The following is a 13,485-nucleotide window of genomic DNA, read 5'->3' as shown; positions in this document are numbered from 1 at the left end:
AGAAAACATAATATTTGAAAGAGGAGGTTAATTATTGAGACAGTTGCTGCTCTGCCTCTTCTGAGGTTGTAGCAATAGAAAATAATTGTTTCATTTGCAAGAACCTGAAAAAAGCCATAAGCAAAAACTTCCTTGCCTACACTGAAGTAACCCCAACACTTAGATTTATATTGCTTAGGATTTTTTTTAGAATCACATAGACAAAAATAAGAGCTGTGGGCCTTGTGTATGTCATGGTTATTCAGGCCCATCAGTGCTCACTGCTGAACTTTATACCCGGATCAGGCAGTGTTCCCAAGGTGAGTAAACACTCCTTGGACGAGCCTCCACTTCACAGCCAACTAGTGACCATCTGCCTACAAAATGTGCCAACTGCACTTTGCCTCTGCGCATGACCTCCGTGTTCCTGGTTCTAGAAACTCTTTGTACTCAACCTTTCCCACACGCCGAGAAGTTATGACGTTTTTGATTTCAAAGCCAAATTGGATCAAAGTTCGGTTAAACTGCTAAATTTTGTAACTGCTTCAAAACAGCAAACCCAGGGGCTAAGAACCTCCGCTTTCAGCATTCATTAATCGAGCCTGTTAAATGATTACCCCGCCAGGGCTGCTTTGTTGACAGCTCTGCATGATGACAATGTTAGTGGCACTGTCCCAAGACACATCCAGTGGTGATGTAAAGGACAAGCCTCCTTCACCTCAACTGGTGGGATGGACACTACCACAAAGAATATTTAAGGAAGGAGGTGCATCCTTGGAAAGCAGAGATTGCAAGAGAGCTCCAAGGCAAGTGAAACGGGCTCAACTGAAAGGATCAGCAAAATCCTCTCTGGCATCCAGCTCCACCTTACATAGACAGTAAGTACAACGGCCTCTATTTTTTCCACCTTAAATTAGTAGAATGGCCTCTATTTTTCCCACCTTGAAATCAGCAGTGATCCAAATTCCCTACCTTGATTTTAAAGCAGTACATAATCAAGTCCACTGTAAATTCTTTGTGCTACATGTTAGGCTTTGTGACCCTTGTTAGAGTGTAAAGTATGCTAACTACACCTAATCTATTTGATTTTAGAGTGTGGTCGGTATTTTATAGCCATCCATAAGATCCACAACAGCTTCAATAATGCCCCCACAGTTGAAAGCTGAGATGAACGTCATGCCCAAGGTTGTCCAGGGGGATTTGGAGAGTCTGTCTCCAGAAGCGAGGGATTTCATTGAAACCAATGCCAAGCTGTGCCAGCCTGAGTGCATTCACATCTGTGATGGCTCAGAAGAAGAGAACAAGAAACTTCTGGACATCATGGTAGAACAAGGCATGATCAAGAAGCTGAACAAGTATGAGAACTGGTGAGTAACCTAAATGAAGTCAAGTATCATCTCAGAATTGAAAAATCCATTTTCTATCCTGTTTACATTAAAAACTTCTTATAACTCTCCAATATTTGCTTTCCATGGACATTTTGGAACTTTAGCTTACTTAGGTGAAGTACTTAGGAAAAGCAAACTTTGGCTTCTAAGAATTAGCATAAAGCATATTATTCAACTGGACTATCAACTGTATTTTTTCTCTATTGATTAGTTACATCAGGGAACTGAAATAATGTCATGAGACTTACACAACTTATCATTAGCAATGGCTAAATATTATTGAGCAAATCTTCTTCTGAAGAATTCTACTATTTTAGTCCATTAGTTTATCCATCACATATTTTCTGTGGCATTCAAATAGGTCTGTGGGTGTTCAAATATTATTCAGTACAGGCATTATTCATATCATGCCGATGAGCTTTGACTCTAATGTATTCTGCAAATAGTTTTTTCAAATATTTCCTAATTTCTCCCAACTAACTGAACATGAAAGGAGAATATTAACAACAAGTGCATACTCAAGAATTACGTGCCAACCACGAGATCTTCATGGGAGAAATCTGCAAAGACTTTTGAATAACTAAAGTGCAGGAATTTGGCAATCTGTTTGCAGACTATTTGGGAGAGAAAAGGGCAAGATTCACCAGATAAATTATTCATTGTTAATTATATGCTTAGCTGTAGTGATGATGGTTATGACAGCCCTACTAGAACATTTTTATACTCGTGGAAAATTTCCATGCACAGAGGTGAAAATGTAAAACAATCCCCTCTATTGTAAATAGGTGGCAAAAATTCCTTAGAGAGGAAAAAAATCTCCTTTAATAAGCTACTTCACTTTTAGTGATCGTGCCTATACTCAGTATTTCCTTTGTGATGCCTCTAACTTAAGGGATTATGCCAATCCACTAAGTTGGGTTCTGATCCCTCTGGCACTTATACCAACACTTAAATTACTTTCCTTGGCATCCACTTATCCTGAGGCATCATTTTGTGGTCCTCATTCACAATGATGAGAATAAGAATTAAACGAGATTAACTTTTCCCTGAAAGTTAGCAACAAACAATAAGGCTGAGATAAGAGGCAAAGGAGTATTAACATGTAACAGGAATTTCCTAGGCCATATAATTTGTTATTATGACTGGAAAGTCCTAAAACAATTTGTATGAGAGAATGTATCTGACTGATTTTTGAGATTATCTGTTTTACTGCTTTGTCACTAATTTTTTGCCTTACAAAGCACTGTTTTAGGAACCTTTTGTGCTAAAGTGGTCCCACAGAAGGGTAACTGTACTATATCAAAAATTAAAGTCTAATTTCCTGATTTTTGGTGAAATGCAGCTGGTTGGCTCTCACTGATCCAAGAGATGTGGCAAGAATTGAGAGCAAAACTGTCATCATCACTCAAGAGCAGAGAGATACCACTCCAATGCCTAAAACTGGAACAAGCCAGCTGGGGCGCTGGATGTCAGAGGAAGATTTTGAGAAAGCCTTCAACACCAGGTTCCCAGGCTGCATGCAAGGTAGGCAAGAAAAAGATGATTGACACTGAACCTTCAGCATTGCTGAGACACTTATACTGTTGCAAGTTACTGTAATCTTTAAAGAACGGTTTGAGCTGAAGATTTAGCTTTATACCCCCGATAGTCACTTCACTGGTTTCATGCAGATCTTCACCATAGACCCAAATACCCAGGCAAGGACAGTCCTCAGTCTCTTTCCAGCACTCTTGTCTTTCTAAAGAGTGGCAAAGTACAAAAATTTGTGTGAATTGGTTCAGGAAGTCACACAGCAGCTGAGGAGCAGATAGGAAGTGAGATGAGAATGAAGGACCCCCCCCATCCAGAGCAACAATTTCAGATTCAGGGATTTACACTAACAGAGAACTTGGCTTTCACCCCCAGTTACTCCTGGCTAGACAATCTGTCTGAACTGCTGCTTTCAGCATTTAAGATAAAACTTCTTGTTATACAATTAGGCAAACAGAAAACTACAGCTCTTTAAAGATCATTAGAAGCTCTCACAAGACAGCTTTTAAAGGACTGCGAAGCAATGTCCATGTTTATAAAGGTTACTTCAAATGTTCCTTGTTTTGCTCTTGGCCACATCTTGCTACTCCCTGTTTTCCAGGACGCACAATGTATGTCATCCCCTTCAGCATGGGGCCTATTGGGTCACCTTTGTCCAAGATTGGGATCGAGCTGACAGATTCACCCTATGTAGTGGCCAGCATGAGGATCATGACACGGATGGGAACAGATGTTTTGAAAGCCCTGGGTAATGGGGAGTTTGTAAAATGCCTTCACTCAGTTGGATGCCCTCTGCCACTAAAAGGTAAGAGCCATTAAAAACCCCTGGAGCCATTAAAATCCCTGGAAATTTCCTGGAGCTGAGTGCGTGTCCTCAGCACATGGGACACCCTCACCAGAGAAGACCAGAATGGTTCTGTAACAGCACTAGGTTCAAAACTCAGTTTAAGAAATCAAAACTCAACAAGAGTTTGATGGAAAGGAGATTATTATCCCTAGGATTTACCAGGGATTTCCTTGAAGCATCTGCTGCGGGTTGCTGTCAGAGGCACGATGCTGATGAAACAACAGCATGATCAAGCATGGAAATCGCTGCATTCATGAGCACAACATTCTGTTCTGCAGAGCCATTAATCAACAACTGGCCGTGCAACCCGGAGCTGACGCTGATTGCTCATCTCCCGGATCGCAGGGAGATCATTTCGTTTGGCAGCGGCTACGGAGGAAACTCCTTGCTGGGGAAGAAATGCTTTGCTCTCCGGATTGCCAGCAGACTGGCCAAAGAGGAGGGCTGGCTCGCAGAGCACATGCTGGTAAGAGCTATTAAATCTTGTGTGTTTGAGCAGCCGTTAAACCCCGAATTAGAGCCACATAAATCCATCACCCGTCTCGCCATCAATGAAATTAGTCTCATATGGATAGTCCTGTAACTGTAGGTAGGAATCTGTCACGCGCCAGGCTCTTGAGGAAGAGAAAACTGCTTGCAAGGACAAGTATTAAACATTTAAAATAGGACCTGTAATGGCATAAAACAAGCAAGATTTGGAACTTCTGAGAATGACTTCTTGTAGGCAGACCCGTGTACTTGAGCAGAACCTGCACATCATCACTGGACCCAATTATAAAGAGGTCTGTGCACTCAAAAACCTGCAAATATCATATTTTCTAAGGGAGTTCTGCTGTGTAACCTTCCTGGCTCAAATTTCTGCTGTCCTTTGGACATTCTACCACCATAAAGTACCACTGAAAAAAAGAATTTCAAGGTCTGTAACAACCTTAAAAAAAATATCTGTGGTCTTTGAGAGGAGCAGACATATCCATGCATAAAGTGCTTTCCCTTCACTCCACTTGTGCAGCCAAAAGAACATTGTCTGGTTTTCTTCTGTCTCAACAGAGAAACACAGATGTATGTGGTCTTTAATCAGCAAAATAAAAATAAATGTTTATTATATACAGACCTAGCATTTTAAAAAAATTATAAGAATTTCTCACAGATATTCTAATGGCAAGAAGAGTTGGCTCTCTGATTTAAAAATACGGCTTGAGTTATTTGTCAACAATATTATGTGGTGCTTCTTTTGTAGGAACAAATGTGCATAATTAAATATTTTATCATCTCCACTTGCTGGGAGACAATCTCCAAAACGAAAAGTGCAAGAAGAAAAGACTGTGTTTAACAGTTGCATTAATTTTTCAACAGATCCTGGGAATTACCAATCCAGAAGGTAAAAAGAAGTACTTTGCTGCAGCATTCCCTAGTGCATGTGGAAAAACTAACTTGGCCATGATGAACCCAAGCCTGCCAGGATGGAAAATTGAGTGTGTGGGTGATGATATTGCCTGGATGAAATTTGATGAACAAGGTATAGAAATTAAATTGGAATGTTTTACAGGTTGCTGTAGGTGCAGTAAGACATGCTACAAACTTCTGGATAGAATTAAATCAGTATGATTTACTTATATTTTGTCATTTGACTTCCAGGCAACTTAAGGGCAATCAATCCTGAAAATGGCTTTTTTGGTGTCGCCCCTGGAACCTCAGTCAAAACAAACCCAAATGCTATTAAAACCATATTCAAGAACACCATCTTTACCAATGTGGCAGAAACCAGTGATGGAGGTGTTTACTGGGAAGGGATTGATGAGCCCCTGCCAGCTGGAGTAACAGTGACCTCCTGGAAGAACAAAGATTGGACCCCAGACAACGGTACCCAGCCCACACCACGGCCCTCTTTTGGCTGTCTTTGAAATGAAAGAATAAATTTAAATTAATTCTGCCATCATGACCTTTTTCTTGTGTTCCTGTGCAGGAGAACCTTGTGCTCACCCCAACTCCAGGTTCTGCTCCCCAGCCAGGCAGTGCCCCATCATGGATCCTGCTTGGGAATCACCTGAAGGCGTTCCCATCGAAGGGATCATTTTTGGAGGCCGCAGACCAGCTGGTAAGAGATGCAGCAGCCACGTTTCCAGGCTGAAGTGCTGGCCACAGAAGGGTTGACACACAGCTGGGCACAGACACAGGTTTTGCTTTCACAGCTGCAAAAGCAAGGAAATAACCACGTCAGTCCAATTCCTCTGTGTTAGCCTTTGGCACACACGCTTCCAGGCACTGGTGTTTCAGTGTCTGAGTTTTTTGATGTTAACACAAAACAGGTAATGATAATAAAGGGCTGGAGGGAGATCAGGACCCACTAACATGGGTAGTAGAAACACAGAAAATTGCTGTATTGGTCTCAGTTTTCCTGTAGTTTAAGTAGTTCAGTTAGAAAATGGTTAGAGAAATTAATCAGTTTTAGATAGTTTAAGAAAAGGATGTAAAATAAATTATTCTGCTAAAGGTTACCTAAAGTTGGAAAAGAAATAGAAGTAATGCTAGGTCTGAATGACCAGAGCACCAGATTCTTTTTCCACTAAAATCTGCTGGAGATTCCGATGTCCCAGATATCTCCCACTGGATGTGCTCACTAATCAGTAACCAGTTTTTGAAAACATTAATTTAAACTGCTTTGTTGTAAGAGAGCATGAAATAAACTGATTTAAAAAAAAAAAGGAAAATCAGAATACATTATCCAGTAACATGCATTCAGCACTATTTCAGATAGCAAAACCTGTCATAAAAATGTTTCTGGGCCTCTAATTACTGAAGTGATTTTGTTCTTTATAGGTGTCCCTCTTGTGTATGAGGCCTTTAACTGGAAGCACGGAGTATTTGTAGGAGCAGCCATGAGATCTGAAGCAACAGCAGCTGCTGAGCACAAAGGTAAATCAAAATTTAATCTGTCTACCTGTATTAAAAGCAGGCCCCTCTGGACTGCCTGCCCTCTCCTTCCCCCCGCTCTTTCATATTTCAGTCTTGGCAGATAATTTTGCAACCTGTGCATTTTCACAATAGAAAATATTTGTACTAGAATTAACAGCCAAATTCTCTGTAAAAGTCAAATTAAGCAAAATAATCCCTTAGGTGGCAAGCATACAGAACAGGATGCAGGCACAGGGCTGCCAGAAACCTTGACAGGGAGTTCTTGTTACAGTCTGGGATAAACAAATTTAAATTTTCTCTTCTGCTAGAGCTCAACATAAATGCATGAATGATAGCCATCTCTTGAGAATCTTCATTTAAGATGCTTGACCTGAGATTTAAGAAATTTAATAATAAAAATTAATTTAATTTGAACCTATTGTGCATCAAGTATAATGCTTGTGTTGTTTCGTAAAGCTCTTTGGTTCAGAAGGGTGGTAAAGGGATCACGGGAGGATCTGAATCTTTGTGCTTTAGAATAAATGTGCTATTTACTCCCTTACCTTCTCCATCTGTGTTTTGAACAGGCAAAATCATTATGCACGATCCATTTGCCATGAGACCTTTCTTTGGCTACAACTTTGGCAAATACTTGGCCCACTGGCTGAGCATGGCCCAACGTCCAGCTGCAAAACTACCCAGGATCTTTCATGTTAACTGGTTCCGGAAAGACAGCCAAGGGAAATTCCTGTGGCCTGGCTTTGGAGAGAATTCCCGTGTGCTGGAGTGGATGTTCAACAGAATTGAAGGGAAAGCCTCTGCCAAACCAACTGCCATAGGTTACATCCCTACGGATGCTGCTTTGAACTTGAAGGGGTTAGAAGACATCAACCTGACCGAACTGTTTGAGATCTCAAAAGAGTTCTGGGAAAAGGAGGTAGAAGAAATCAAACAATACTTTGAAGTGCAAGTTAATGCAGACCTTCCCTATGAAATAGAAAGGGAATTGCTTGCCTTAGAGATGAGGATAAAACAGCTGTAAGCTGATCAAACCCACAATTATTCATCAATTCGCACATACTAAGACAGGGCAAACACATTTTACCAAATCACCACTGGAAGCATAACAGCACACTGATGGGCATGGGGTTATAATGAAAGTAGGTCATAGTTTAGTTAGGATATAGATACAGAGACATTCTAGAAATAACTCCAGACCTAATGATTTATAACTGCATCGGTTGTTGTGAATAGGTGAGCAGCTGTGGGAGTGCACGTGCACAGGGTCTGAAACCCCTGCTCTGTCACTTACATGCACACAGAGCCATGATGGGTGTAAATTATTTGCCTAGTTCTGCACATACAATCCAAACCAATCCAGCCTTCAAGTTGTAGCACGTTGTTTCCATCACAGAAACCTCTGGAGTCGCAGGCTCCACTGGGAAGAGGAGAGAAAATTAGATGCTGTATATATGTGTTACCTAAACATATTTTGTGTCTTAAATACTTTTTAGAAAAATGAAGTTGTAACTTCTATCATAGTGAAAGATGACTTTATATTACTAATGCATATTTAAGATATTGCTATTATATATTACTCATGTTCCTGTGATTTCCAGATGTTTTGAATGGCTTGTTCTTAAACTATAAAATAAATGTTTATACAAAATATTACCTCATTTCCAGTATTCTTTCTGTTTATAAATTGCATGCATATAAATTGAGGCTCCTGTGAATACCACAGCACAGGGAGAGATGCACATGTGGAAGTTAGATGTTGACTAGAGTTGACCTGCTACTCCTGAGCCAAGTAGTTTAAGTCACATACTATCTTTGCAACTTCAATTCAAGCCAAAGGAATGATCCAAGAATTATGATACCAGCTGTGAGCAGTCATCCAGATGGTGACACACTCTCCGTAGCTGGGCATTGTTAGTTACTGCAGGCATTTATAAAATAAACTACCCTCTAGGAAAGCCCCATATTAGGACCTTGCTCATTTGTTAAAGTCAAAGGATTTGTCCCTGCTCCACAGCACCTTGGCTTTTACAAGAGTAACGAGTGCAGCTGTTGAAGTAAAGACAATTTGGGAAAAGGTTTTCCAGATTTGTCAGGATGCCTAAAGCCTTAGAGCTCAATGAAAATCAGGGTAGGAACCTGCTGGCTTCCTTGTAGAGCCAAGACACTAAAACCAGCCCATGTTCTCCCAATTAGAGGTGTCATTTATTTGCTTCTCACATCCCTGGCAGGTATCCTGCTTTTTCACTTTGAATGCTTGATCTCCCAAAACATATTGCAAATATTTGCTTAGCAAAAAGAAAATCACTTACATTGTGTAATAAGCCTTTTTACAGACCCTGCTTCCTTGCAGAGCAAACAGTGCCAGGGCTGGTCAACAACTGCCCTTCAAAGTTTGCTAGGAGAGATCACATAATCTGAAAAGGCTCTAAGTACCCTCTGACCCCATGTTTAAGACCTAACACAAACATTATCCGTTCTGAAGTGAATAATAGAGCCCAAGTCAATGCACAGGTCACACAAAGAACAGATAATGGAAAGCTGTGATGGAAGTGGAAGAGAGCGGTGCAGCATCCATGGAGGTGATCAAAATCCCATCTGCACTTCCTACAGGGTCACCTGTATGTGTCCTCTTGAGTGGGCTCCAAATTAACAGAAAAAATCAAGGTGGAAGTCAGTAAATAAATCAGGAGTGAGCCAAGAAAGACTGGAATAGGCACTCCTCAGATTCAAGCATTATTATCAAGTGTATAAAATAAAGTTGTTAATAAAGTAATTCTATGAATTGCTGATGAAAACCCTGGGCCATTCAAAAGGGGTGTGGCAGTACTGGACTGGTATTTGGATATGTGTAAGGAAGAACATGCAGAGTTGAGAAAATCTGTCCTGGTGATATCAGAAAGTTATGGCCAGTTACAGCCTCAGGGTTTCCTGTGGACCCGGGAGAGGATCCCAACCCTGAGCAGTGCAAACGTGTTCCAGGGACAGCTTGAAATGCTGCTCAGGAGATGTACAGAAGCTTGGGGCTTTCCAGAGCTCTCTGAGCACTCCAGTGTGCTGCTCTGCCTTCCCAAACACAACCAGGCTCAAAGGAGTGTTCCAAAGAAACATCTCCTACTTCCTGCCAGAGGAATCTGCGCCAGGGGCCCGAGCCCAGCAGGAATATTTGATATGGGAAAGCCAAGTGTCACTTCTCCCATAAAACTGCTCGGTGAGGAGATCTAGATACCATCTCTGAGGTCTTAAGCACACACCCAGCTCTAGCAGCACCGATGCTATAAAGTGCTAACTGCCTCGAGAACATCTTACCCAGCCCAAAACTCAGGCTTTCATATTCTGACTGAACCCTTGCTTTCTCCTCCTCACCCCAAGAAATCAGGGAATTTTCCTTCATTTGACTACCATTCAGCTTCTGCTCTGGGTGTTTTTTTGCCACATAACACAGCTAGTGGACAGTGGCCTTTGACAAGCTCCTCTGGCAAAAAAAATATTTCAACCATTTGTGGTTCTCCCACCACACACATTTTAACCACATGCATCCTTTCAAAGGCTGTCCAGAGACACAGATCATTCTGGAAAATAGAAAATGGGGGGGGAAAACCAGCTGCACTGTTAAGAATGAGAACAAGAAAATGACTTTTTTGCGTGAGTCATTCAACAGCTCCTTTGTATGTAAATATATCCTCAACCCATCAGCATCTATGGGGAGCACGATTTACATTTTGAATGATCAAAATGTTTAGTATTGGCAGGGAAAATGTTTAAAAAGAGAGAAGGCGGTGGTTTAAAATTTAGAAACTTAGTCAACTGTGCCAGATTATGATCTCAACTCTTCTCCCTCCAACAAATACTATGCTCCATAAAAACAAAATGCTTTTAAATTGAAATTTGGAAGTTCCCCTGATTTTCAGAAGAAAGAGGGGAAGGCAACAAATGCAATAAATTTCAACAAATTAGTCAAGAAATCTAAAACTTGGGCTATTAAATGCAATTCAGAGAAGGGAAGCACAGGCAAGACTAACACATGAAGTGTACAGAGCCATAACATTTGCAACAGCTGTGTTATGAAATGCACTTGGTATTCTGGGAAGTGAGAAACAAAATACTTTGTTAAAACACTTGTGGATGTAGCCATGGCTTAGAAGAAGAGAGACAAAATTAAAATCACAGTTTAACCATTAATGCTCTTGAGGACACCATCTCTGGCACCTTGTTCGTGTTTGTGCCACTGGACAAACTGCGATGGGTGCACCACATCCAGGGAAGGCTGTGCTCAACTACCTTAAATTTAGCTCAGTCCCTCGGGCAAAAAGTCTGGTCTTGGTGCCAAGTGCTCCTGATAGCACAGATAAATCCAGAGCACAGACCTAGACCTTGGCCCAATCCTTGCACAGGTTGAGAAGCCTCCAAGCCTGATGCCATCCTTTGGACTCATTGCTCATGTTTCAAGGTCAAGTTTTAACTGTGTTTTGTCTTGTTCCTTCAAATCCCTTTCTCAGATGTCAGTCTCAGCAGTAATTAACTTGAGTATATAAGATATCCACGCACCTGGATTCTGTCAGCATTGTGAAGGTTAAATCAAATAAATAAATAAATAAACCTGAAAAGCAGCGTCCATCTTACTGCAGAACTCGTGTTGGAAAACTGTGAAACCCAACTTCAAACCTCTCACAATTCTGGGATGATATTTTCAGGAAAATAAGCAAAATTCAGAGAAATGGCATTTGTGCTCTGGGAGATGCTGTTTTCCAAAAACCTTGGCTACCATAGTAACATGATTTATTCCATACTTGCGGCAGTATAGTCAGTCAGCTCCCCAACTGAAAGACAATTATCGTAACTAGAGATGTACCTGGCTGGAAGACTGTGGGAATGCTGCTATGGATGGCAAAGCAGAGCACTCTAAACTCCAAATTAGTAATTGTTAGTGTTGATTGTGGAGGACATTTCTGGCAGAGGTTTAACCCCAGCAGTACAGAAGGGCACATTGGTCAAATGAGTCTTGGCAAATCCCCCTCATCCAGATTCCAAACCATGTCCCGCCCCATCTGTGTGTCCTTATGCAAAACAGCTAGGTGGGGAACATGAGAAAGGAAAAAACCCTAATTGCTATTGTATTCCTTTACTGCATTCTGCAGCCACCATAGATATTTGGCTGCAAAACTTTGCCAGAGAAGGATTTTGTGAGCAAATGACAGAAATCCACATACATTAATATGCAAGATTCAAGCTGTGTCAGATCCTTGCAAACAAAATCATGGTTATGGTGCCTTAGTTGTAAGAGGCCATTCAAAAGACCTCTGAGTGTCCCTTCCCAGCATGCAGGGCTTTGTTCTGCCTTTGATACCATCAGTGCCAGTCACCTTGAAATTTGTTTTGCTCCTCCTCACACTCGTGCTTCTTGCCATGCCTTTTCTCCTGTGTAAATGTGACCAGACAGAGGTTCTGAGATGATTGTGCCTTCAGCTTTCCTTCAAGCTGATAAGCTGCAAACAGAACTTTTTCTAATACACATCCCAGAAATGTTCTTTGTGTCTTCTTTGGAAATGTCAGATCCTGGACATTGGAAAAGGGAAAACATCTGGTTTAATCCTCCCAAAGGAATATATCAAAGTTTTTGTGCTGATTTTTGTGCAGCCTCAAGGTCTTTTATTCAGCTAAAAAATCCCTTTGTAAACTGCTGCGTTTCATTTTTGTTGGTTTTGTTCGCTTTTTTAAACCAAGAACGTAATTTCTGTTCCTTTTCTTGTAAAGCATCACAAGACCATTTCCTAGGTTGAGATGGCCAAGGAACAGTCCCTCCCAGAAACCTGATCCTGATAAACAGCTGTTCCCCAGCACAAACTAAGTTCATCCTCCACAGAAAATAGCTCCCAGGCTCACAATAAATAGATCTTACCCCTGCTGTGTATAGATTTGTGGGCTTTAGACTAAACTGATAGTCTGAACTTGTCATCCTTCCCATCTCATCAGAAATCCTAGAAAGGGCCTGTCACCATGGTGGAGGCTGGCACAGCAACAGCAGAAATGCCAGCTCTGAACGTGAATAGAACAACAAAACCTCATTTTACCCACTGGAAACCATCACTATATTTATCTGTGTCTTCCTGAACAGATGAGAAACTTCCCATGGTGTTCTGGAGCTCCAGATCCTGAGAGTAGCTATGAATAGCAGCTTTAAATTTATCCAAGCTTGGGAAGAGCCTGAAACCTAAAGCTACAAGATGATGGTAGTTCAGCAGGCTGGGAAGCCAGCAGAGCCTTGCAAGGGGCATGAAGAAAAATTCCCACCACAGGGTGAAGAACGTCAGCATCCATGTCCAGTAATGCTGCCCAAGTGGGGTGACTTTGAATGAGGTGGAATTATGAGGGGTACAACTCTCCCAGGAGTTGTTCCTGCTGGCAGGAGGCAGAAAGATGCTGAGACCCATGGGAAGCTTCTGCCTTGACCCCCCTGTTCCTTTCCCAATTGCTCATTCAGGACTGCCCAGGCTAAAGTAAGTGTGCCTGGACTTTTTTTCCACCTCAGTCCCTGAATTGCCTTAAATAACAACTTCATGGAGAGTCACAAGGCCAGGACAGTGGAGCTGGACAGCCCTCTGACTTTGGTGGTGACCAAAAGAATCTGCACAAAAACAAACCCCAGCAAAAACCCCACATTCAGCCTGGTTTTGCCTATCAAAGTGATGCTACCAACAGTTATGTTAAACTCCAGAGGTAACCAATAGAGGGGGGGAAAAAGCCATGAATTAGCTATAAATTTAAACCAGGACAAGAGTTGGGAAAGGGAGGGGGAGGCTGTTCGAGAGCTGTGGGTTGAGTGGTGGTCTT

General features: G+C 41.6%; 1 protein-coding gene across 1 annotated transcript; it reads left to right on the top strand.

The window, feature by feature from the left end:
- Nucleotides 1-1,122: 1,122 nt before the first annotated feature.
- On the top strand, nt 1,123-7,678 carry PCK1 (phosphoenolpyruvate carboxykinase 1). The gene is made up of 9 exons (XM_062505115.1): nt 1,123-1,346; nt 2,710-2,891; nt 3,499-3,702; nt 4,023-4,210; nt 5,098-5,260; nt 5,380-5,604; nt 5,708-5,839; nt 6,562-6,657; nt 7,224-7,678. Exons 1-9 carry the CDS (start codon nt 1,123-1,125, stop codon nt 7,676-7,678), a joined length of 1,869 nt encoding a protein of 622 aa, XP_062361099.1.
- The last annotated feature ends 5,807 nt before the right edge of the window (nt 7,679-13,485 follow it).

This window comes from Cinclus cinclus, chromosome 18 (assembly GCF_963662255.1).
Source record: "Cinclus cinclus chromosome 18, bCinCin1.1, whole genome shotgun sequence".
Taxonomy (NCBI): Eukaryota; Metazoa; Chordata; class Aves; order Passeriformes; family Cinclidae; genus Cinclus; species Cinclus cinclus.
This window is presented reverse-complemented; position numbering and strand designations above follow the sequence as displayed.